Source organism: Schistocerca nitens, chromosome 2, assembly GCF_023898315.1.
Source record: "Schistocerca nitens isolate TAMUIC-IGC-003100 chromosome 2, iqSchNite1.1, whole genome shotgun sequence".
In the NCBI taxonomy this organism is placed as follows: Eukaryota; Metazoa; Arthropoda; class Insecta; order Orthoptera; family Acrididae; genus Schistocerca; species Schistocerca nitens.
The window spans coordinates 683148195-683175898 of NC_064615.1; the positions used below are offsets into that span (position 1 = coordinate 683148195).

Here is a 27704-nt window from a genome sequence, read left to right on the forward strand (position 1 = left end):
TAAGGATACACCAAGTTCTGCTACTTCATCATGCGATGGATCCACTCAGTTTTGCTTCTGCAATCAGAAGTGGACACACTGACATTTGGTACAGTAGACTGGATTCCTGGTATGTTTGTGTTTCATGGGCATAACGGATAGACAGTAGTATGGAGAACAAAATGGTGGCAACAACTCATTTTCGAGAAAAAGTGATTTTACTGCAGTTTGCTTCCAGACGCCTCAAGTATCCCCAGAACACTAACTTAAGAATATCCCTCTACCTGAAATTGACAGTAATCTTATGCCATAAGTAGAGGAATCTACACCTTACAATAGTTCCACCATATCGCTTTTCCAGAACATTTTCATCAACCTCTGCACACAAGAGTTCAGAACATTCTACCCTCTTTGCTATATCTTGCTGTTACTTTATGTTAATCAAAGGTGTTGTACTTGTGGCAGTGCAAAAAAGGATAACCTGTGTATTTTTTTTCCAAAATTCGGGATAGGACAGTATACTTCCATACTGGAAATGTGCATGCAAACGAGTTGTGGTCTGTCACTTAGTTTGCAGAAGACTGTTTTGTTGAGACTAGCTCCAGTATAGTCAGTGCAGACATCAATAAGGTCACTCAGCAACTCCAATGGAGATGCTGCGGCTACTGCTAGCAATTTTGTTCTCTGCTGTCACTACAAACTTTGGGTCAAGCAGAGGCACCAACCAAACTGCAGCGCCCTGCAAAAATAGCCACACTTGGCCATAGATGCTGCTTATATAAGACAAATACTATTCAAATGCCACTGGGATGCCACGTTTACTACTGCTTCAGAACCATTTATGAATTGGATACTGATTTTTTATAAAACTTTCGCAGATGGCAAGGCTGCCCTACAACTATCAGTGTGAGTACACTTTTATCAGTCCTTCTTGTACTTTTTTCTTGTGTTCAATAAATATTGTTCTGCAGATGCCACTACATCATGTTTTATTACATTATCGTTACTACATTCCAATTTATTACTGTAACTCACTGAGGAATGCCGACTGAAATTCTTGCTCATGTCAGTGATGCGACATCTTTCTATGAAATACTTGAACAGATGAGCAGAAGTTTCTCCAGTCTGCTTCTTAAATTAGATGCAAACCAAGCATGTGGTGAACCTTGCCTGCAATGAAAACACCATGATTCAACCATATAGTGGAGGCACTGAGTAGTAGGTAGGCACATAAACACATTCCACTTCCTGATTATGTGCTGATCAATGCCTTCACTAAATGGTTAGTGGTTTATCTTTACCCATTCCATTATCAGCTTCTCCAGCAGAGTGAGTGATGCAGTCAAATACCTTGGATAAGTTGCATAACATCTCAACTAGTGTCATTTCATAGTTTAAAAAAATATTAAATGCTAAGAGAAGACTAAATGATCAGTGCATTATTATTTTTATGTTATGTAACTAAATGAACAATGCATAATTATTTTACTTTATTAAGTTAACTTGTTTAAAGTACACACAAACATAAGAGAAGTTTACCTTTGATCTAACAAACTAAGATAGCGCATTTGTTTCTCAAATTCAAGAGGATGGTGGTTAATGCTCTGTCCATCTCCCCCGATTGATGTTTTCTGTTGTTCTCCTAACTCACTTCAGACAAATGCCTGGATGGTTCCTTCAATGAGGCCTGTCCTGTACTCTCCTCATTAAATTCAAGTATACCTCCATATGTTTGTATATACAGGGTGAGTCAGGAGGAAAGGTACATGCTTTGAGGGGTGATAGTATTAGTGATTCTGAACAAAAAACTTCATATGGATGTATGCCCTGTTTCGAATGGTTTCTGAGATAGAACACATTTAATATCACTTTTGTACGTTTTTCTTGAATAACTCTAAAATCGCACCCTCCAGTGAAAACATGTTGCAGCACAAAATTAAACTATATTAAATTTCCTACAAAAAGGTGAGAATGTTTAAAAACTCGCTTAACACACTTGCACTGTAGCTTACGAAGTTTTTGTAGGCCAATTTGACGTAGCATACTGAGGTAGCAAACTGAGATGAACAGTATGCTATGGGACACTTGTGGCCTATCAAGTTGGGAAACTACCTCAAATTGCCCTACAAAAACTACGTAAGCTACAGCGCACGCGCGTCAAGTGAGTTTCTCCAACATTCTCACGCTCTCTTCGCACAAACAATTAGTTCTAGAGAAAAAAATTAATAGGACCTTCTTTGCAGCAAATTTAATACAGTTTAATTTTGTACTTTGACATGTTTTTGCTGGAGGGTGTGGTTTTCGAGTCATTCAAGAAAAACATCACATGTTTCTCCTTGTATTAAGCTGACATATCTTACATAACTGTAAAATGATCCCTGGACAAATAAATTACAGGCATTATTAAGAATTGCTTTGTCAATACATCACTGTTCCTGAAATCCGAATTGTGATTTGCTAAGTGTCACATTATCATATAGGTGGGTGACAATTCTCAAGTACCTTATCTTCTCAAAAATTATTTAAGAACAACAACTGGCTGGAAGTTATTGACATTTGTGGAATCACCCTTCTCACACAGTGGATTAACAATTGCATATTTCAATTAGTCTGGAAAATTATCCATAATTACTGTTAATTACACATGTAACAACATTACATATCATATGATCAAAACGTTTTTCATTTCAAATAACGTGTCTCTGTTATGAAAGTACAATCAGTAATGACGTGGGTAATATGAACTCTGAGTTCTGTCTATAGACACGCTATTGTACTGTCTTCAGATGAAATAATGTTTTCAAATATTTGCTTGTATAATAACTGTGTCATATGACAACTTCGAGCTCAACTATAAAACAAAATAATCAAAACCATACTAGCAAGATTCTTAAAGCCACAAAATAATTTCTGGCTTTAACATTACGACAGTTCTATCTAGGGAGAGTGGTGAAGAACCCTTTTAAATATACTCTTTATTATGCTTTGTTTATTATTTTGACAATGTTGACTGGAATACTCTCTTTCAAATTCTGAAGGTGGCAGGGGTAAAATACAGGGAGCGAAAGGCTATTTACAATTTGTACAGAAACCAGATGGCAGTTATAAGAGTCGAGGGGCATGAAAGGGAAGCAGTAGTTGGGAAGGGAGTGAGACAGTGTTGTAGCCTCTCCCCGATGTTATTCAATCTGGATATTGAGCAAGCAGTAAAGGAAACAAAAGAAAAATTCGGAGTAGGTATTAAAATCCATGGAAAAGAAATAAAAACTTTGAGGTTCGCCGATGACATTGTAATTCTGTCAGAGACAGCAAAGGACTTGGAAGAGCAGTTGAACGGAATGGACAGTGTCTTGAAAGGAGGATATATGATGAACATCAACAAAAGCAAAACGAGGATAATGGAATGTAGTCGCATTAAGTTGGGTGATGCTGAGGGAATTAGATTAGGAAATGAGACACTTAAAGTAGTAAAGGAGTTTTGCTATTTGGGAAGCAAAATAACTGCTGATGGTCGAAGTAGAGAAGATATAAAATGTAGACTGGCAATGGCAAGGAAAGCGTTTCTGAAGAAGAGAAATTTGTTAACATTGAGTATAAATTTAAGTGTCAGGAAGTCGTTTCTGAAAGTATTTGTATGGAGTGTGGCCATGTATGGAAGTGAAACATGGACAATAAATAGTTCGGACAGGAGAAGAATAGAAGCTTTCGAAATGTGGTGCTACAGAAGAATGCTGAAGATTAGATGGGTAGATCACATAACTAATGAGGAGGTATTGAATAGAAGTGGGGAGAAGAGGAGCTAGTGGCACAACTTGACGAGAAGAAGGACCGGTTGGTAGGACATGTTCTGAGGCATCAAGGGATCACAAATTTAGCATTGGAGGGCAGCGTGGAGGGTAAAAATCGTAGACGGAGACCAAGAGATGAATACACTAAGCAGATTCAGAAGGATGTAGCTTGCAGTAGGTACTGGGAGATGATGAAACTTGCAGAGGATAGGGTAGCATGGAGAACTGCATCAAACCAGTCTCAGGACTGAAGACCACAACAACAACAACAACAACAACAACAACATTATTTTACTGTTATAAATTATCTACAGAAGAATGGAAAAACTAGTGAAAGTTATCCTCAGGAAGATCAGCTTTGGCTCCATAGAAATGTATGAGTCCAAAAGGCAACACTGATCCTATGTCTTATCTTAGAAGATAGGTCAAAGAAAGGCAAATCTATGTTTACAGCATTTGTAGATTTAGAGAAAGCTTATGACAATACTAACTGGAATTCAAAATTTTTAAAAACTGAAGGCAGCAGGGATAATACATGAGGAGCAAAAGTTATCTATACCTGGTACAGAAACCAGACTGGAGTCACAGGGCATGCGAGAGAAGCAGTAGTTGAGAAAGTAGTGAGAGTGTTATGGCCTATCTCTGATGTTATCAATCTGTACCTTGAAAACATGCAGTAACAAAACCAAGAACATTTCAAAAAGGAATTAAAATTCAGGGAAAGAAACATAAACACTGAGATTTGCCAATGACTTTGTAATTCTTTTATAGACTGCAAAGGACTTGATTGATAAGTTGAATGAAATGGATAACATCTTGAAAAGGAGTTATAAGATGAACAGCAACAAAAGTAAGACAAGGTAATGGAATGTAGTGTCGAATTAAATCAGGAGATAAGGGAATGAGATTAGAAAATTAGACACTAAAAGCTGTCTATGAGTTTTGCCATATGGGCAGCAACAAAATAAATGACAATAGCTGAAGAAGAGAGGATACAAAATGCAGAGAGTGTCAGAAAGTCTTTTCTGATGGTATGTCTCTGGAGTAAACCATGTAAAAAAGTTAAACTTTGATGATAAAAGTTCAGACAGGAATAGAATGAGGTGCTACAAAAGACTGTTGGAGACTTTATGGGTAGATTGTATGAGGTGGTACTGTATTGAATTGCAGAGAAAACAAATTCATGATCCAACAACTGGTTGATAGGGTATATCCTGAGGCATCAAGAATTAAATTTGGTAATGAAAGGCAGTGTGGGGAGGTACAAAATGTAGAGGTAGGTTCAAATAGATGCAGGTTGCAGTAGTCATTCAGAGATGAAGAGACTTGCAAGGGATAGACTAGCGTGGAGAGCTGCACAAAACCAGTCTTCAGACTGAATGCACCAACAACAACAAACATGGCTATTTTGGATGCTGGTTGCTATTGTTTCAGACACTGAGCCGTGGTGAGTTTAGCAGACAGTACACACGCAGTTCACTTAAGGGCTCTGAATGAAATGACAGGACAATATTAAATTTATCACATGAAGCCAGTTCACATATTCTATAAAATGACAGCCTTAAAATTGTAATGAAACTGTCACATGTATATCATTAGAAAATTAACCACCAGCTAAGAAGCAAACAATTAGATACATTATGCAGCAGAAAATGACAAAGTCTATCTTCCTCATACCAAAACATTTCATTTCATATGAACTCCCTTGGAGGACATGGACAGGGGCTGCAGATAGGTGATGCTAGGTGGCACTAGATGGGAATATGTGTCAACCGGGAGGCATGCTGAGATAGTTCACACAATTGTACAAACACTGAGTCTGGATGGCACAGTTGTTAATGCAACTGCCTAGAAAGCAGGAGACCCCAGGTTCGAATCCCGGTTCAAAACCAATTTTTACTCATCGCCACTAATTCTGCATGAAGTCCCTATACAACTGACATCAACAGTTCTTTCACTTTCCTTTCCCTTCTCCCCCACCCCCCACCCCCACCCCCACCCCCCATCCTTCACCTTCAATTTACATAAAAATGTGAAAGCTCCAGATTCTGCATGGTACCTGTTGCTTCGGACATGCCCGAAAAGAACAGACACTATGCATTCATATAAATGATTCAGCTCATTAAGCAATTAAATCATCCTTCAGTGCAGATGCACAATGTTTCACCTCCTGCTGGAATCTCAAAGTAGCGAGTATCGAGGACATGGACTGCAGGTAGGTGGTACTAGGTAGGAATGTGGGTCAGCCAAGAGGTGTGCCAAGATAATCCAAGCAAATGAGACAAACACTGTGTCTGGATGGTACAGTGGTTAATGCAACTGCTTTGTAAGCAAGAGATCCCAGATTCGAATCCCGGTCTGGCACACATTTTCATGCATCACAGCTGATTCTGCATAAAGTCCCGATTCAGCTGACATCAATAGCTTCTTCCTTTTCCTTTCCTTTCTCACCCGTCCATCTTCAGTTTACATAAAAATATCTCACAGCTGCAGATTCTGCATGGTGTCTGTTCTTTCAGTCATGGGCAATGAATCCACCACCTTTTGTTTGACCTTCGGGAGGAATCTCAAAGCAGTAAGATGGAGGACATGCTAGGTGGCACTGTGGGTCAACTGAGAGGTGTGCCAAAACAGTCTTCGCAATTGCAGTACACTCTGTGTCCAGATGGCGCAATGTTTAGTGCAGCTGTACAGAAAGCAGCTGATCATGGGTTTGAATCTTGGTCTGGCACACAATTTCACTCATCACTGCTGATTATGCATGAAGTCCCGATGCAGCTGACATCAATAGTTCCTTTTCTTTTTCCTCCCTCCTTCAGTTTACAATAATAAGTATTTGCCACTCCAACTGCAGTGACATGTATTACAAAAAGCAACTTTTAAGTATGATTTCAACAATGTGCCATCATAATGAATACCACTGGAATGCATCTCCTTGGAACACAACTAAACAAAGTAAATCTTATGTACATCTGCAAAAGACTGTATATTCCGTGTAAGATAAAATTCTGATCAAATACTTGGTACTAAGCAAAAATACCTGTGGGACCAACAGTACACATGTTAGCAGCTGAAAAATGAACAAAGCAATGAGAAAATTTCAAAATTATAGTATTCTTACCTCATAAAAGGCAAAGCGGAAGGTGGAATAAGTAAGTTGCCTCATTATAGCAGCTGACAGTCCATTATTTAGAGCAAGAATGCCATCTGAACGAATTATGTCCATTGTTGTTTGTAACATTGTGCGGCGAACTTCTTGTTGGGTTTGCATTTGAACCTAAGAAAACGAAAATACAATACTGGAGAATAAATCATCACACAAATTGGTCATAAAATTAATGTACAACTACATCAACATACAAACTCCATTAGCCACCATATGGTGTATGGCGAATGGTACCTTGTGCCACCACTACTCATTTCCTTTCCTCTTCCATTCACAAATAGAGCAAAAAAAAAAAAAATGACTGTCTATATACCTCCATAAAAATCCTAATTTCTCTTATCTTTGTGGTCCTTAGGTGAAATGTTCATTAATGGCAACAGAGTTGCAGTCAGCTTCAAATGCCAGTTCTCTATATTTTCTCAATAGTGTTTTACACAAAGAATGTCCTGTTCCCTCCGAGGATTCCCATTTGAGTTTGTGAAGTATCTCCACAATACCCATGTATAGATCAAACCTCCTATTAACATATCCAAAAGCATGCCTCTGAATTGCTTTGACACCTTTATAACACAGTGGGTATCCCAAGCACTCTAGCAGTACTTGAATGGGTCACACAGGTGTTCTATATGCAGTCTGCTTTATAAATTGGCCACATGTAAGGGTCTACGGATTGTGCACAGCCGTATGGTATGTAACATGCACTCCCCAGCTGACCTATCTGGAATGCTGACAATTTGCTTGGTCATTATGTGTGTGTCAGGCCGGAGTGTGACGCAGAGTGTATGTCACTGGCTGCCGTCCGCAGCGCACAGTATTAACTAGCGTGGCCTCAGGTGTGAATATCTCTCTTTTCTTAGCTCACCATGGAGCCTTTCGATACAACCGTAATTAGCCGGTGTTAGGATGTCACACACAGTGATGATGGGTGCGCGTAGTGTGCATGTTTTATAATCAGCCTTTGTTACTAAAACTGTTTAAACTTACTTCTCATGTTCGTGTATTGCCGTACCTCAAGGACCCACCGCTTACAAATCCTGACAAAATATTCGTGTAATCATCATCAGGGGTAACAACACAAATTACCCCTTTATAGAAGTGGTGTCAGCATGGGGATAATTATTGGAAATCTACAGTCCTGAAGATGTGCAGCACAATGTAAACTTTGAGCAGCAGCAGCGACAGCAGCAGCAGCAGCAGCAGCATGAACATCTTCAGACTACGCAGGGACATCCAATGCTGGAATTCAGGTTGGTCTACTCCAGTTTGGCTAGAATATGAAAGGCAGTGATGGATTTTTATTTTACATTTGAGTGACTCATTGGCATTAAATTAGACAAAATGTCACAATCCAGTCAGAATAACAATGTTGACCTACAAACTGTTATTAATGAACCGCAAGAAGAGATTCAGCAGTTAAGAGCAGAAAGAAGCAAGTGTAACATTCCGAAAGACTTGGCAAATGATAGTGCATGCAGTACAGGTAGAACTACAATAAAGAATTTTCCATTATTGCCATCAGCACCAGAGTTTAGTGGGAAACCCAAAGATGATGTGAAAGTGTTTTTTTCGTAAACTTGAAGGTGCCGCCCTGTTAGGATCATGGACAGATTCCAATAAGCCAGTGGTTGCCAAATTAAGAATTCAGGGAGCAGCACAAGATTTCATTAGTGATTGTGTGAAAACAAAAGATTACAATGAGTTTAGAACGATTGTTATTCAGAGATTTAAACGTAAAAACGCGATCAGATTTTACAGACAGCAGCTTTACAGTTTGCGAATGCGACGAGACGAATCTATCAAGCAGTTTGCCGACAGAATTCGAAACATCAATGTTCAAACGTATGACTTAGTAGAAGATAAAAATGAAAATCGAATTCAGTTGGTCGAAGCCAACCAGAGAGACTTGGACACATTCATTCAAGGGTTGATCGGAGAGGAAGTAAGCAAAGCTGTTTGACTGGCATGATGTAAAACATTTCAGGAAGCAGTAGAATCAGCTGTTGGTTTCATTGAAGCACTAAGATAACTGAATGAGATGCACAAAGAAGAACGCAGAGTTTTCAACACGCTACATATGCAATAATCTGGGTCACAAGTGTAAGGATTGTAAAGAGAATCGAATCTGCTATCATTGTGGGATGCAGGGTCATGTTTCGAGAGATTGTCACAACAAGGAGAAAGGTAACGCGAACAACAGACAATCTGCCAGATCTTCAAACAAGTATGGGGACGTATGGGCCACCACTCCATCCGCCCCTTTGCCAGAGAGAGTGATTCCTGTTAGTTCCAGCGAAAATTAGACCGGAAATGACTTTGTGATAGGTGCTGTATATTGCGGGAGAAACATCAAACTACTTATTGACACACGAGCACAGACCTCATTAATGTGGTGTGGCATAGATAAACAGGATAAATTGAAACCGCCGCTATTAAAAGTGCAAGGATTAAACGGAGGAAAGCTGCATAACTACGGAGAAGTTAGTGTAGAATTAATTCTTGGCCAAGGCCAAGATAAAGGTGGAAATAAAGATAAATACACAGCAAGGGTGCGAGTAGTTTCAAATAACGAAATGTACTATGATGGTGTACTTGGATTTGATTTCTTGTCCGCTAATGAGGCAGAGATATTTGTTGCAGAAAGAAAGATCAGACTATGTCATAGCAACTACAACCTAGGAAATCGATCTTCAGATCGTACTCAAAGGAGCAGCAATACTGACGTCGTGGGAATGGACTGCCTAAACGATGCATCTGTTCAAACTGTCCAAGTTGATGTTCAAATTGATCAGTCTCAGTAAATTCCCAAGGGAGCAGGAAAGATAATCTATGTTGAAGTTAAGTCACCCCAATGCAAGGAAGGAACTTTGTTATTAATTGAGCGATCCGAGAAAAGTGAGTTACTGGATACAATGCCTTGTTATGTTGCAAAAAGGTTGCTACAATGGTGAAACAGAATTGTCGCAAAAGTCCTGGTTATAATAACGAATATGAGCAATGAGGATGTTGTTTTGCCATGAGGAACAAAAGTTGCTGAAGTGTCAAGTTTAAGTAACAGTGACGTAATACAGATTCCAGATGAGGTAACAAATGCTGCAGTTAAAAACACAGATTTTTGTAACAGAACCGCAAAATTGCAATGAGGAGATTAAGTTAATAATGAACTGAAGCACAAGATTTGGAAGAAGATATAACATTTGACAGCTGATGAACAGAAGATTTTAGGGTCCATTTTGCTGGAGTATGCAGATTTATTTCGAGAACATGCAAATTTACCTGTCACTCATTTAGTTCAGCATCATATTCATTCAGGGAATGCAGCCCCGATCACACAGAAACCTTACCGAATACCATTCAGTCAAAGAGAGTTGGCAGAAGACATGATTAAAGAACAATTAGAAGCTGGAATTATAAAACCAAGAGATCCTTCAGACCCACCGTGGTGTTCACCTGTTGTAATTGTAAAGAAGAAATCAATTTCTGGAGAACCACAGTTCCGTTTTTGTGTTGATTACCGATCTTTGAATGCTGTGACCACACCCGACATCTACCACTAACCAAATTTAGTGGAAATCTTGGATTACTTGGGCAGATGTCGAATTTTTGTAGTATGTGATTTAACAAGTGGTTATCACCAGTTAACAGTGCATGCAGATGATCAAGCAAAAACTTCATTTGTAACAGCAAAAGGAGTATACATGTATCTTCGTATGCCGTTTGGACTTCGTAATGCTCCATCTACATTTCAATGTCTGATGGATTCAGTTTTACAAGGGCTCACCCCAACACAAGCACTTGTTTACCTTGGTGATGTAATAATTTTTAGTGAAAACATGAAACAGCATACTGAGAGACTACAAGCTGTTTTTGAACATATAAGAAGTGCAAACCTGTCTTTATCAATACATAAATGTCATTTTGCACAAAGTAAAGTTAACTATCTTTGTCATGTTATAACCAGTGAAGGTGTTCGACCTGATCCAAAATTAAACTGAAGAGGTAAAGAATTTTCCTGAACCACAGAATTTGAAAGAACTACGATCATTCTTGGGATTGTCAAATTTCAACAGACGATTGATAGCTGGTTATGCGAATATAGCATGTCCAATGACACAGCTACTGAAGAAAGGATTGCACACAGCCATATTGTATGTAACACGCGCTCGCCGGCTGACCTATCTGGAATGCTGACAATTTGCTTGGTCAGTACACATGTGTTCGGCCGGAGTGCATCGCAGAGAGTATGCCAGTGGCCGCCATCCGCAGCACGCAGTATTAACTAGCGTGGCTTCGGGAGCAAATATCTCTCTTTTCTTAGCTCATGATGGAGCCTTTCGATATGACCGTAATTAGCCGGTGTTAGGACGTCAGACACAGTGATGATGGGTGCGCGTAGCATGCATGTTTTATAATCAGCCTTTGTTAATAAAACTGTTTAAACTTACTTCTCATGTCCATATATTGCCGTAGCTCAAGGACCCACCGCTTACAAATTCTGACAAAATATTCGTGCAATCATCATCCGGGGCAACAACACAAACTAACCCCCTTATATACACTTTCCTAAAATTTTCCCAATAAACTGAAGCCTACTATTCGTCTTCTCTATTTCCATCCTTATGTGCTTGTTCGATTTCATAACACTTTGCAACATATGACTAGATATTTAATCTACATGACTGTGTCGGTCAGCACACTACTAACACTGGAATGTTTTTCCTACTCATCTCTGTTAACATATTTTCCTACATATAGAGCAAGCCACTATTCATCACAGCAACTAGAAATTCTGTCCAAGTTATCTTGTATCCTTCTATAGTCACTCAGCGACAATACCTTACCATACACCACAGCATCATTAGCAAACAGCCATAAATTGCTGTACGCCGTGTCCATCAGATCATTTATGGATACAGAGAACAAGAACAGTCCTATCAGACTTCCCTGAGACACTCCTGACAATATCCTTGTCACTGATGAACAATCACCATCAAGGACAACATACTGGGTTCTATTACTTAAAAAGTCTTGGAGCCACTCACGTATTAGGGAACATGATCTGTATGCTCAGACCTTCGTCAACAGTCTGCAGTGGGGCACCATGTGAAACACCTTCTGGAAATCTAGGAATGTGGAATCTGATCTGTCTGTTGCTTCAATCCATGATTTGTGGGATATCAAGTGAGAAAAGTGCAAGCTGAGATGTGCATGAACAATGCTTTCTAAATCCATGCTAATTTGTGGACAGATGTTTTTCTGTCTGAAAACAATTTGTTTTATTCAAACTCAGAATTTGTTCAACAATTCTGCTGATGAGAAAGAAATCAGTCTGTAATTTTGAGAGTCCATTCTTTTACCTTTCTTATGTGCAGTCTAACGATGTGTGACGATAAGAAGCGGTGTGACATTGGATTGCAAGCAAAATTCACACCTCTCTCACATCAGTTGACTTACTTTTATCTGCACAGCCAATCTTCTTCTCTGGATTGCCGGCTCCGTCAATCTTCAAAACCTTCTTCTCTGAAGAGTAATGCTGGCTATGGGAATTTATAAGACCCTCTCTCTATTTATGAAATAATGTAGTACTCAAAGAATACTTTTACCTCAGTCATAGTATATTTCAAGCAAATCAGCCAACTTGTCTCATGTCGGATCCGATTAAAGACATTTGCAATAGCGTAATTTTTACAACCACATAATTTATGAACATGTCTTGCTTCTAGCAAGTCCAACACATAAATTATAATTAACAATGTTTCAACTGTTCTTCTTTTTTCTCATTCCAATAGTCAACGATATAAAACACCATAAGTTTTGGTAGGTACACCCCTTTTTTAAAACATCCCTATTCATCAGGCCACAGGTTATTATATCTCCATGTAGGTATGCCTGCCCTATATCCTTAGCAAATGCCGGGTGTGCCCCCCTTATCCTTTATGAATAGGCCTCATGGTTCATTGCCCTAGTATACATCTTAATGTACACTATAATTAAATATTTCCTGGTAAAAATAAAATCTATTTCACACTTCACACCCTCTTCTTAATACTTCATACTCTTCTATATTCTTAATAGACACTATGTTTACCTATACTCTTTGTACATACTATGTCTACATAAATGGTTCAATACATAGTATGTTTCTGACCACAATCTATTGGTTATGGACTGTAGATTAAAACTGAAGAAACTGCAAAAAGGTGGGAATTTAAGGAGATGGCATCTGGATAAAGTGACAGAACCAGAGGCTGTAGAGAGTTTCAGGGAGAACATTAGGAATGGGGGAAAGAAATACAGTAGAAGAAGAATGGGTAGCTTTGACGGATAAAACAGTGAAGGCAGCAGAAGATCAAGTAGATAAAAAGACAAGGGATAGTAGAAATCCTTGGGTAACAGAAGATATATTGAATTTAGTTGATGAAAGGAGAAAATACAAAAACGCAGTAAATGAAGCAGGCAAAAAGGAATACAAACGTCTCAAAAATGAGATCGACAGGAAGTGCAAAATGGCTCAGCAGGGATGGCTAGAGGACAACTGTAAGGATGTAGAGGCATATCTCATAGGGGTAAGATAGATACTGCCTACAGGGAAATTAAAGAGACATTTGGAAAAAGAGAGCCACTTGTATGACTATCAAGAGCTCAGATGGAAACCCAGTTCTAAGCAAAGAAGGGAAAGCAGAAAGGTGGAAGGAGTATATAGAGGGCCTATACAAGGGCGATGTACTTGAGGACAATATTATGGAAATGGAAGAGGATATAGATGAAGATGAAATGGGAGATATGATACTGCATGAAGAGTTTGACAGAGCACTGGAAGACCTAGGTCCAAAGTCACAAAGACAAGAAACCCTTCCCACCCCCCTTCCCCAGGATCCCTACCTCACCGGTACTTGAGTGAAAAGCCGGAGGAGGTATGTTGTTAAATCATCTAATACAGAACAGACATTCTCACCTTCACCCTTGATATCCCTGAAGAAAATCTTAGCAACCCCTATGGAATGGCAAATGGTGAAGAATCCGTCACACTTGCTTGTGAGGGTTGTTTGAAAGATGTGGTGTGTGTGTTCTGTGTTAGTCATGATTCATATGTTGGTGTACAGTGTTTTAATGTACAGTACAATACCCACCCCTTCCAAAAATCATACAAACCCTCCCATTTACATCACACTTCATAAAAGGTATAAAATATTCTATACTAAATAGAAAATTATACACTACTGTATAATAGTTGTTTAAATTAGTCACATAATATTGTGTTTTCCATAAATATAATGTCCTTTTCAGTTTACTCCATTTATGTTGTCTAGGTATCAATCTGTTTAAATAGTACCATCATATTACACTTTTCACTACCATAATATTCTTATTCTGCTTATTTCGTCTAGAGATCACTGTTCATTCACGATTCTCTTACGTTTTCTACCTGACTGTCATAACCAGTTAGGATAGTTCAAGATTTTAGAAATAAGATTATAGAATAGTTCAAGATTTGAAGAGAATTCTGTGCAGGAAAACTATCTTGCAAGAAACACCGAAAACAACTCGGGGTCTGATGGTCGTCACTCCGCCAGTTTACTCAGAATGTTAACATCCCTGGGGGATAAAGATGAATCCGCCCGAATTCCATGGAACTGATATTAACCAAGGATGTAGAGGCATATCTCAGTAGGGGTAAGATAGATACTGCCTACAGGAAAATTAAAAGGCTGTGGGAGAAAAGGGAACCACTTGTATGAATATCAGGAGCTCTGATGGAAACCCAGTTCTACGCAAAGAAGAGAAAGCAGAAAGGTGGAATGAGTATACACAGGGTCTGTACAAGGGTGATGTAGTTGAGGACAATATTATGGAGATGGAAGAGGACGTAGATGAAGATGAAATGGGAGATATGATACTGAATGAAGAATTTGACAGAGCACTGGAAGACCTAGGTCCAAACAAGGTCCTGGGAGTAGACAACATTCCATTAGAACTACTGATAGCCTAGGGAGAGCCAGCCATCCAGCCATGACAAAACTATACCATGTGGTGAGCAAGATGTATGAGACAAAAGAAATACCCTCAGATTTCAAGAAGAATATAATAATTCCAATCCCAAAGAAAGCAGGTGTTGACAGGTGTGAAAATTACCAAACTATCAGTTTAATAAGTCACAGCTGCAAAATACTAACATGAATTCTTTACAGATGAATGTAAAAACTGGTAGAAGCTGACATTCGGGAGTTTGCATTCCATAGAAATGTTGGAACACGAGGCAATACTGACCTTATGACTTATCTTAGAAGATAGATTAAGGAAAGGCAAACCTACGTTTATACCATTTGTAAACTTAGAGAAAGCTTTTGATAATGTTGACTGGAATACTCTCTTTCAAATTCTGAAAGTGGCAGGGGTCAAATACAGGGAGCGAAAGGCTACTTACAATTTGTACAGAAACCAGATGACAGTTATAAGAGTCGAGGGGCATGAAAGGGAAGCAGTGGTTGGGAAGGGAGTGAGCCAGGGTTGTAGCCTATCTCCGATGTTATTCAATCTATGTATTGAGCAAGCAGTAAAGGAAACAAAAGAAAAATTTGGAGTAGGAATTAAAACCCATCTAGAAGAAATAAAAACTTTGAGGTTCGCAGATGACATTGTAATTCTGTCAGAGACAGCAAAGGACCTGGAAGGGCAGTTGAGTGGAATGGATGGTGCCTTGAAACGAAGATATTAAATGAACATCAACAAAAGCAAAATGAGGATAATGGAATGTAGTCGAATTAAATTGGGTGATGTGGACATCGCATATAGATTTAAGAGTCAGGAAGTCATTTCTGAAAGTACACTCCTGGAAATTGAAATAAGAACACCGTGAATTCATTGTCCCAGGAAGGGGAAACTTTATTGACACATTCCTGGGGTCAGATACATCACATGATCACACTGACAGAACCACAGGCACATAGACACAGGCAACAGAGCATGCACAATGTCGGAACTAGTACAGTGTATATCCACCTTTCGCAGCAATGCAGGCTGCTATTCTCCCACGGAGACGATCGTAGAGATGCTGGATGTAGTCCTGTGGAACGGCTTGCCACGCCATTTCCACCTGGCGCCTCAGTTGGACCAGCGTTCGTGCTGGACGTGCAGACCGCGTGAGACGACGCTTCATCCAGTCCCAAACATGCTCAATGGGGGACAGATCCGGAGATCTTGCTGGCCAGGGTAGTTGACTTACACCTTCTAGAGCACGTTGGGTGGCACGGGATACATGCGGACGTGCATTGTCCTGTTGGAACAGCAAGTTCCCTTGCCGGTCTAGGAATGGTAGAACGATGGGTTCGATGACGGTTTGGATGTACCGTGCACTATTCAGTGTCCCCTCGACGATCACCAGTGGTGTACGGCCAGTGTAGGAGATCGCTCTCCACACCATGATGCCAGGTGTTGGCCCTGTGTGCCTCGGTCGTATGCAGTCCTGATTGTGGCGCTCACCTGCACGGCGCCAAACACGCATACGACCATCATTGGCACCAAGGCAGAAGCGACTCTCATCGCTGAAGACAACACGTCTCCATTCGTCCCTCCATTCACGCCTGTCACGACACCACTGGAGGCGGGCTGCACGATGTTGGGGCGTGAGCGGAAGACGGCCTAACGGTGTGCGGGACCGTAGCCCAGCTTCATGGAGACGGTTGCGAATGGTCCTCGCCGATACCCCAGGAGCAACAGTGTCCCTAATTTGCTGGGAAGTGGCGGTGCGGTCCCCTACGGCACTGCGTAGGATCCTACGGTCTTGGCGTGCATCCGTGCGTCGCTGCGGTCCGGTCCCAGGTCGACGGGCACGTGCACCTTCCGCCGACCACTGGCGACAACATCAATGTATTGTGGAGACCTCACGCCCCACGTGTTGAGCAATTCGGCGGTACGTCCACCCGGCCTCCCGCATGCCCACTATACGCCCTCGCTCAAAGTCCGTCAACTGCACATACGGTTCACGTCCACGCTGTTGCGGCATGCTACCAGTGTTAAAGACTGCGATGGAGCTCCGTATGCCACAGCAAACTGGCTGACACTGACGGCGGCGGTGCACAAATGCTGCGCAGCTAGCGCAATTCGACGGCCAACACCACGGTTCCTGGTGTGTCCGCTGTGCCGTGCGCGTGATCATTGCTTGTACAGCCCTCTCGCAGTGTCCGGAGCAAGTATGGTGGGTCTGACACACCGGTGTCAATGTGTTCTTTTTTCCATTTCCAGGAGTGTATTTGTATGGAGTGTGGCCATGTATGGAAGTGAAACAGGGACAATAAATAGTTTGGTCAAAAAGAGAACAGAAGCTTTCGAAATGTGGTGCTACAGAAGAATGCTGAAGATTAGATGGGTAGATCACGTAACTAATGAGGAGGTACTGAATAGAATTGGGGAGAAGAGGAATTTGTGGCACAACTTGACTAGAAGAAGGGATTGGTTGGTAGGACAAGTTCTGAGGCATCAAGGGATCACCAGTTTAGTATTGGAGGGCAGCGTGGAGGGTAAAAATCATAGAGGGACACCAAGGCATGAATACACTAAGTAGATACAGAAGGATTTAGGTTTCAGTAAGTATTTGGAGATGAAGAAGTCTGCACAAAATAGAGCAGCACGGAGAGCTGCATCAAACCAGTCTCTGGACTGAAGACAACAACAACAACAACAAAACATTGGTAAGTTCATCTGTGTACCACTTAATCTTCTTCTTTACATGTTTGCTTTTAAGACTAATTTTTATAAGAGGAGCACAAGTATACCACAAATCTAATAAATTTTAATGAAGTTTCATTTATTCCCATTTGACATTGGTATATACTGTCCCACTACATATTTCTAGGTTTCGGACGGAATTGGTTCACTATTTCTTCCTCTTGCCCTCTGACCCATGCTACCTTTCCTATAACATTGGCATATGTATTAGAAGGGAGTCCTACAGTTTTGTTTTGGTTAAGACTAAGGAGTATTTGATAATGGCCTGCAAATCCCCAACCAACAATAGTGATAGCGTACAAATCCTTTTCAAAGTTAACAATGGTGTTACTGATACATGTTCCATCACATATGGCATTTCTACAGCTATTATATAGACTGAACAATCTGAGGTGGTTAGTAATGACTTACTGACTTGGTCCGTCTCATTTCTATATTGAAGTCCCCACAGACAGCAATTTTTGTTTTAGATTTTAACAACTTAACATTATTAATTCAAATTACTCAAAGAAAATACCCATGGTATCGCTCGGAGAGCTGGAGATACTTATAATGGTCAGGTTACAATCCACAAGATTTACACAACTGAATTCCCCGTCTGTTTCAGAACAGTATGTGCTATGATCTATTTTTGTGAATCTTGTACCGTCTTAAACAAACATGCCTGCCCCACCCTTTTTTTCACTTCCCAACACATTACATCGGTAGCAACATGTCCCTGAGAAACAAAGAAAACTACCTCATTACTCCTCAGTCAATCATCTGAAATACATATAACATCTACTTTTTCGTTACTGCAGAAATGCTCAAATTCCACAATTTCTTCCTAATGCTACATAAATTCACTTACATCAAAGTTAGTGTTTTATTAGTATGGCGATATTTTTTGGTCATATTTACAGTATTCAGTGTCAGATTCTGTCCTGTGTCCTGGTGAGGTCCCAAAAATCCTTGAGAAGCACAGTTTCCCTGCATCTCATGGACTGTGTCTGGGCTGTGGTTAGTAGCTTGCTGCTACTGCTGTTTTTTTTCCATCTCTGTTTTCACTGATGATGGCACTGCTGTTACAGATACCTCGGGTGCTTGATTTGCACTATTACTGTGCTCTCCTGTGAATTTCTGGTGTTTCTTTGAGATGTTTCTGGAAGCTGAGAAATCTTCATACAGGGTAGCCCACCATATGTTGTATCAGGCACATTATCTGACTTGTTCTTCTGATTCTTCCAATGAACTGGTGTCATTTGAGACGTTCCCTTTCTTTAACACCAGCTAACAGGTGGCTAGGAGTGAAGTAAAATTACATTTGATTCTTTACATAGCATACATGAGAGGTGTGACCTCTGTAGCATCACCCTGCAGTATCTGAGATCTTATCTTATTTACCATTTCTAAATCTTTGATATTATAATGTTTTTTTTCTCTCTTTTTTTCCTTGTCTATTTAAGTGAGAACAGTGTGTAGTGTGGAATCTTCCCAAAATTTCTAATGTTCACAAATATCGCATTTTCAAAACGACAGGAGATATTCCACATCTCTGTATTAGCACTTTCAGTTTTTTTGCTGACACACGACCGCTCTGCCAAGTCACGTTGATGTGACACTGGAAAAATGATGATATTTGTTCCTCTCAGCTCACATAGTCTTCTTTCAAGTGAGATTAAGAGGGTTTTCTTTTTTTTCTATCTTTCAATCCCACCAGGAACATGGAAATGTCTGTGTTAGTAAAGAAATGTATGGTGTGACTGCACTAAATTTCATTCCTGGCTTTGTTATGCACGTTAACTCCTGACTGCTTTCACTCCTATTTCATCGGCTATACTTCACTCCTGGCTGTCTGCTTAGCTCAATTTTACTTGTGGTACCTGTTCAGTAATTACAGACTTCCGGTCTCCCTTGCCAGCACATGAGGTCTTGTTTTGTACTGTTTTTTCTTTCCTTTTTGTTAAGCGAGTCTAATGGTGCCTTAGGAGAACAGCTTACCAGTGGCAAATTTTTTGAGACCACTTTCACATTTGGTTACTTAAACAGTGGCAGCAATATTCGGCTTCCAATAAATTATAAAGGTTTAATAGTTTACTGTGTAAAAGTTTTCTGGGATATTTAATTTGCCCCGAATTACTACTGTCTAAGGCTGCTGCTTTCCCATTCTTCAATAGTTTTCAATACTAAAATCAACTCCTCCATAGTTATTTCATTTAGTCTCACCTAGTTATCCTTCCCTCCACACCCATGGTTTCTGGTGTGTCCAATCAACTAAAACAAACACACAAACACACACACACACACACACACACACACACACACACACACACACACGCCCGAGGGAGGACTCGAACCTCCGCCGGGACTAGCCGCACAGTCCATGACTGTAGCGCCCTAGACCGCTCGGCTAATCCCGTGTGGCAATAAACTAATTCAGCCCCTCAGTCAAATTATGCCATAACAGACATTTTTTCTTCACTCATATTAATACTTGTACCCTATGGAAGAAAAGGTGTTTTATCACTTCTTACTCAGTGATATTTAAAGAAATTGTGTCTATTTTTGTTTTGTGTTTTCATGGCTTTATATGACAGTGGCTCTCCATGAATACCATCTTATGTGTTACTAACATAACAACCTGAGGCTTGTTGGTAAGTGGCTCTCAGAATTGTTTTTAGAATAATTTTTATTTCTTTTATAAATATTGTGATTGGTTGGAAAAGAGTTCATCTGTTACATCATACATACCCTTGGCTACTTCAACTTCTTGGGACAAAAATTTTAACCCTTAATCCTTAATGTACACCTTCCTTTATGATGCTTTGTCTACTGCTTTCTTTATTGCATTTTAATGTTTGACCACTCAGCTCCAGTATCATTAGGAATGTAGTTAGTTCCTAATTGCTTTATCAATGTGTTGTGATAAAGCACTTCAATATGTATTTCTTCCAACAAATAAACTTTATAAACTTCTTGTTGTTATGTTATTTGTGATATGTACTTCTCCATTTAGCAAACCTCTCTATCTGAAATATGGTGAAATCGTCAGATCCTACATGGTTAACTGACTGTACGTTATTTGCCTTTTCCTGTTTCTTATATCTTTCTTCCTCCATTATAGCAAGATGGTCTCTTCTTTAACCTATAAGAGTACTGTACCTGAGCAAATAAAATACAGGTGCAATGATAAATTCATTTTTAGCTTATCCTTCTCATATGTTTTGATGTAAAACATTGATTCTTTCACATATATACACATTTTACAAGTTTTAATAAGAAATGAAGGATATATTATGCAACTGTTGGGATGTACATTCCTAACTCCTCTGCTACTTTCCTCTTCCCTCAATTTTTTTTTATTATTCTCCACAGTATATAAATGTGGCAAGGAGTTACTTAATCCAATTCCATACTGCTAAAGAATGCACAGTAACAGATTAAGACCTACCTTCACTGTGTCAAGGCACTGCGTGAAGCAACAAGCACCAGCTGAGGCAACACCACCCATCCACCACGTAGCGATACGCCTTTCTTCTCCTGTATTCCGCATCATTATCTGTAGACAACAGAGACAGTCGTTGGATATATGTAGTTGTAGCAAAGTACAAGACACATCACAAAGGTAATATCTCAAACAGATAAACAATAAAAACAACACAACTGTTATGGCTGTTTCCTTTTACAAAAGGAAGGATCAATGAAATTACTTGCCTGTTGGTCCACATGGAAATTCAGTTTTGAAATAAAGAAATAACAATCAAAAAGTTCTAACATTCTGAATAGTGATTGAACTATCTCACCTTATAACCAAAACAAAACTAATATAAAATGAAATATGAAAAACTGAGCAGAATCTACAGGCTCTGCTACATCCAAATCACATGAACTTTTCGTAATTTTATATGCATTATGGCCACACATTAACATGGTTCGGAGCACTATTGACTGTTAACACGAACCTAAGATTTTTATCTTACATATTAATTTCATTTATTTCAAATGTTGAATGGCATTTTTCTTCTCTATTTTCCTCCCTCTTCGTTATTAATATTGTTCATTTTATTTTAGGCTTATTGGAATACAAATTAAGATGTTTGCACAGAATGATCCATTGTATCTGACCATGGAATGCTTAAGGGGGAATATCACAATCATTAATGAGTATTGCGTGAAGCAAAAATTTTGAGATGAGGAAATAGGAATGTGATGAGGTAAGGTCATCCGGAATCCAAAATAAGTAATACGATTTCCATAATTCTCAACAGTGAAGCTTTATGTATGTCAAACTTCACACTCATAGGCCTGTATTCTGTTTTCATTAACAGCCTTTAACAATCAAAAAATACTAAAAAGGTATCAAAGGCAAGGATGGGGAAGTAATCGGTTGTATCCTTTCCAAGGAATTATTCCGACATTTGCCTAAGTTTTCGGACAACCATTAAAAAGCTAAACCTTGATACCCGAACGTCATTCGTCCAACAAATGCAAACTCCTTTCCGAAAATAAGTATGCAAGTAGGGCATATTAATCTACTGCTGCAAGGCAATCCTCCGGACTGACAAGACTAAAACCATCCCACTAGTAATAACAAAACTATCAAGCTTTCAAAGCGACTAATAACAGTCTGTGATTTCAACTGCTTCTGTGGCAACGGAAGGAAATTATTTTTCATTTGTAGTAGCACTGCCCCATTTTGAAATCATTTACTGGGCATGCAGATGACACGTGTTTTATTCAGTTTCATCAGCAATGTAAACAAACATACCTTGCTCGCCACATTTATTAAGCAAAGATGTTCAAGCCAAAAACAGTGACTGACCGACGGCTCGCGTTTACCACCATGCTTCTTACTGAATCATATCTAGAAAATACCGTGTATTTACTGGCACTTTTATGTCGTGTGTACTGTAGCTAATATTAGCTACTGTTGAGATGTTTCACCTCCTTTCGACGAATGAGGGAATGGAAGTGATCACGAGTTTACCGTGAATAATCTCCAGTTTCTTTCAATTATTGTTTACAAGGACACAGCGATACCAGAGGACATTATGGCCATCATATTTGCATTAATCTTATCTTATCTCCAAGATTCCACTTTAGGACACAAGTAATTGTGAAGACTATATAGATACTTGATATTTCGTATTATCGCGAAAGATGTCAACAGTTTGCTGTAGGCTTCATCGTATAAATCTTGAAAGTTGATTCCTTTGTAGCACTCTTCATCGAAAGAGGAGTTTAGTCTGGGGCTGTCATCTCATTTTCTTACATTCCTAGTATCCAATAATTAATCTAATGTTCTGCCTCTAAACTTATATACCGTACGAATTGTTTATCTTATCTAAACAACAGAATTTTCATTTAGAAAATATTTGTCCATTACTTTGCATCGTTGGACTCATGTCAAGATAGCGTCTTTACTTTAGAAAAGCTTTAAGCCAGTACAATTTGATGGTAACACTTCTGTAACATAATATGAAATTTATAATTGGTTTGAGTATGACAAAACTGCCTACTTCATATACATGAATATCCGTCAACGGTGATTGTTAATTGCTCCTTTTCAACGGGCGATAGGACTACTTGTTCAAGCTGACATGTGGGGTTGCGGAAGATATTAGCTATAACTTCATAATGTTTTTTTTTTTTCATATGAGCAAATAGTTTATGACGAAGTTTTTTGGCAACATAAAAATATCGAACTGACCATTGTTGTTGTAATCGAACTATGACAGATTTCAATAAAGGGACGAGCACACGGTGCCTTGTTTCTGTTCAGCTTTGAGCATAAATTTCTAACAGCGCAACTACTCATGCGCATTTTTGCATGCGTTATTTCCTGGAAATGAGGCCGTGCGAAACAGCGCATTGCTTCCCGTCTTCGGTGGAAATCTCTGCGCTTTTCAGCAGAAGACAGTAAGCTGTGGCCCATATGTATTTCATTGTGTCGTGTGTTGAGCTATTTATGTGTAATAATGTCTGTTGACTCCAAGGGAAGTACCTTAAATTACAAAGAAAACTTGCATGAAATGCCACTCCTAAAGATTCTTTCGATAAAAATTTGAGATGTGATGCACTGAGCGTTCAGTATTAGATAGAAGAGTTTCCGATCATATTACTGTAAAGAAGAAAATACAGTAAGTTTCTAAGTGGAATGAGGAATGAGCCAGAAATGTATGAAAACTGTGGACGAATATTCATGTTATGGCAGCTTAATAGCACAGCTACTTCGTTCTAGTGGTTTCTGTCGTCTATGAAATTCCCAAAATCGTCGAATCTGAGGACGTTTAATCTACATATATTTTATCAAGATTACTGTTATGTAAACAACATTTTTATACAATATACAAATGAAGCACTGAAAGGTAATTAACCTTAATATAACGACTAAGAATCTCCCTTAAGTATTTCTGAGTTTCAGGAGTAGTCGCTGAAATGCTTTGTTTGAAATGCGAAATAAATAGTCCGAAGCGGTATGTAAGTCACCGGTTAAGGAAAAGACATGTTATTGCCAACCTTATCGCTGCTGTTTCTCATACAGAAAATTTCCTTCTGAAATTTGCAAACGAGTCTTTGTCGTCATTTTGTATTTCTCACACCTCTGTTATTTAGACACTCCTTTGTGTTTTCTTTTTCTGTCGACTTTTCATCACAATGAACGCCGAACAAACTTCCAAGCATAGAAGCGGGTCCCTAGCTTTCTTGAGCAATGAGGCAACGTGTGGGCGCGAGAACGCCCACCCGTTCTTTACACAGTTTGTTGTGCATTCTCGAGCGTCCGCGATTTCGCACGAGGAATGAGGAACCGTATGTACGTAACTAAAGAACAACGATTGGCACTTGAGACCTATCGTTGAAAATGTAATTCGCTGCTAAATCAGACCCAGACAAGCTGTGATATATAGATTATGGGTTTAATAACACGGTAGCAGGAGCAAGAAGATGGCTGGTAGAAACTGCTTTCTAAGTTAATCAATGGAGTACATTCTGGCGAAACAACTGAGGCACTGCTTCGGTAATAATAACTGTAACAATATATAAAGTAAGTAATCACACAGTTAATCAACAACATCGAGATAAAACCGTTAAATTTGTATGAAACACACAGAACTAATACGTTTATTGCGTTACATTATTCATAGAGCATTGTGAGCCAAGCTAAAGCAACATATACTATATGCTTATCTGGACAGTAACAGACTTTCGCTCGCACTTCTGTTGGTCATAGATGGTGTGCGTGTTTTTCTGCCACAACCGATGCATAGCGCTGTCGCAATGGCACCCATACAGTAGTTTCACAGGCGGGGACGGACGGGCGAGGGGGGCAAGACCAGGGGGTTGCCTCCCAGTATGAGCACCCTTGTTCAGAAGGATATAATACAGAGTAAGGCTAGTTGCACACACACCGATTTTGGTCGGCTGCTAAAATATCGGACATCCACATTCCGGTAGTGAACCACTGAAGAGTATTGGAGCTTGCACACTGGCCGACCACGGGTCGGCACCGTAAAAAAGTCGGTTAGCAACCGGTCATTGCCACTATAGACCACCGGCGCCGTCCCGGTGTCGGGAATACAGTGGCCCACGTGATCAAGTAGGAGCTTGCACACTCACCGATTGTTTACCGGCCGTCCTCCCTCCTAAGTTCTCGTGGTACTTTCTCGATGTACAGTCGACTTTGTGTGTATACGAGTAAAATATAAAATAGTAATTCGGCAGTAAGTTCTGTACATGTTTCCAGTGGGTTACGAGATAGACATTGATACACTTATTTCGCTAGTGGAAGAAAGACCAGCTTTGTGGGACAAACCTATAGACGCCTTTAAAGACAGAAATGCGACAAGAGATGTATGGAGACAAGTTTGCTGCGAACTGAATCAGGATTTCGAGGAAATGGAGAGCAAAGAAAAAATGCATTTGGTAAGTAGCATACTATGTTTCCAACTTTATTTGTTCTTTAAATCATGTCTTCTATATTTGTCATATGATATTATGCAAATAAAAAACTTGTTGTAGCTCATGTTAAAAATAATTTAAGGGCAACCAAACCGAACATTTGTATTATCGCTATAATTTTTTAATATATGATACTTTTTTCTTTAAAGTCTTGGCATGTATGTCTGATAATCATCGCATAGCATAATAATTTTTATTAAAAATACTGTAAGTACTATTAAAGTAAAGTAGATTAAAATGTTCGAATATAAAAGTAAATAAAACCAGAATATAATTAAGGTAAAAATGAGTCTCTTCACTTTGATATACTGGACATAGAAAATCTTGAAAAAGTTTTATTAATAACAGCCATCTATAAATTAAATTTCCCTTACAGTAAAAACGGTTCCAGCTTTATCTCTATTTGTTATATACACATACATAACAAATAGTTAACACTGTGGCTAAGGTAATGGGGGTGAGGGTGCCTTTAAGTTACTACTGTAATTATCAAGAGTAATTCGGCTTTCATATTACTCATATCTTACCCATTTGCCAGGGAACAGTCCCAATAGTTGACACAAGATATTTTATTAATATATTTTGAACATTGTTAGCTTGAAGCTCATCTTGTACTGTGGGCTCTCCAGTTAAATTTTCCAGTCCAGTGATTGTTATAGTATCTTCTGGCAAACACTCATCCTGATCACAAACAAAATTGTGAAGAACAACGTACATTTTGATAATGTCAACTGCAAAATCAGGATATTCATTTATAGGCCTGTGGAAGACACGCCATGTGTTGCTCAATATTCCAAAAGCACACTCGACATGACGCCGAGCTCTACACAAACGATAATTGAATATCCTCTTTTCTAGTGTTGAATGTGTTCCACTGTATGGCCGCATCAAATGCTTCTGAAGGCCAAATGCTTCTCTCTGACAAAGTAGTAGGAAACTTTCAGAGATTCTGTTTTCAGTAAACATTTTTCTTCAGGTAGTTGTAGTGTGTTAGTCAATACCAACTGCCAAAGAGCAGATTACTTGGAAAACGAGGGATCGCAATCTTTGCCAAAACTTCCAACGTTAACATACACAAAATTATATTTTGAATCTGCTACTGCCATTAATACTACAGGGTAATAGCCTTTGTAATTAAAATACATGGATCCACTTCTTGTTGGGCAAATTATGTGAACATACAGCAGCTATGCAATGCAGAAAATTTGCATTTTTTCAAAATCAGAAGCAATGGACTCAAATTTATCTTTGGAAAGTCCAGGTACACATTATGTCTTCGTTACTGACCAAACAGCTTTGCACACTTCTTTTACTATTTTTCTTGCAGTAGAAATGCCAATTCTGAAGTAGTAATGCAGATAGGTAAAGGTGCACACACTTGCAAGGTACCTGGAAAAAATTACCTGTTTCAATTTAGCAGCAATAGTCCATGGTAAATATGATATAGTAATATACGAATGACATCGCTTTAGTTTTTCTAATCCATCTACAATTCAGCACTTCAACGACATCCTGACAAAGTTCCTAACGTAAAGAGATCACATGTACAATTAACTTACACAACTATTACTTGGTATGTCTCCCACAATTTGAATTTAATCCGCAACTCAGTTAATCCACACTCGGATTACTGAGTTTGTTTATCATTGTTTCGGGAAAAGCAGTAACGAAGAGATGGGGCAATCTTCATGATGCATTCTCAAAATGGAAGAAAAAGCTGAAACAATGCAATAAAAGTGGTACTGGCGGACCTGACATTAAAAACTACGTCTATGCTGACCAAATGCAGTTATTGAATAAACTGTACCAGTCCAGAGAAGTTGTAGAAAGTTTTGAGGATAGTAGTGTTATCAATGATGATGGAGATGCTGATGATGAGCAACCTCAACAATCATTTGTGGAGGAAATCGAAAGCAATGAAAACAATACTCGTCATAGAAAACGCCGCTGCCCAGATGAAGTTGAACTAAAAATGTTGAAAGCCTTGGACCAACCAACACAAAGTGCCCAAGAGTTGTTCTTCCAAGGACTTCTACCCCACCTAAACAAATCTGATGATAGTGAGTTTTCGAATTTAAAGTTTATGGCAATTTTTTTAATCCAAATTCAGA

General features: G+C 39.2%; 2 protein-coding genes across 5 annotated transcripts in view; both read right to left on the minus strand.

The window, feature by feature from the left end:
• LOC126236821 (mitochondrial dicarboxylate carrier-like) overlaps positions 1-23175 on the minus strand; it is an 85047-nt gene extending 61872 nt beyond the window's left edge. Inside the window, exons 1-3 of one of the 4 annotated variants that reach the window (XM_049946421.1) lie at positions 23154-23175; positions 21086-21193; positions 6889-7044 (exon numbers count right to left, since the gene is read on the minus strand). In XM_049946421.1, coding sequence (XP_049802378.1) covers positions 6889-7044; positions 21086-21190 — 261 coding nt within the window. In that variant the 5' untranslated portion in view covers positions 21191-21193; positions 23154-23175. Of the gene's footprint in view, positions 1-6888; positions 7045-21085; positions 21194-22402; positions 22712-22769; positions 22894-23153 lie in introns of those variants that run through there. The other 3 variants (XM_049946420.1, XM_049946418.1, XM_049946419.1) reach the window with 3 other exon arrangements.
• Positions 23176-26109: 2934 nt separating this feature from the next.
• LOC126235247 (uncharacterized) lies at positions 26110-26559 on the minus strand. The gene has a single exon (XM_049943978.1). The coding sequence runs from the start codon at positions 26557-26559 to the stop codon at positions 26110-26112; it is 450 nt and encodes a 149-aa protein (XP_049799935.1).
• Positions 26560-27704: the final 1145 nt, after the last annotated feature.

Excerpts from the sequence above, each read along its gene's own strand:
- LOC126235247 (XM_049943978.1), bottom strand. The coding sequence starts at position 26,559 with ATGTTTACTGAAAACAGAATCTCTGAAAGTTTCCTACTACTTTGTCAG.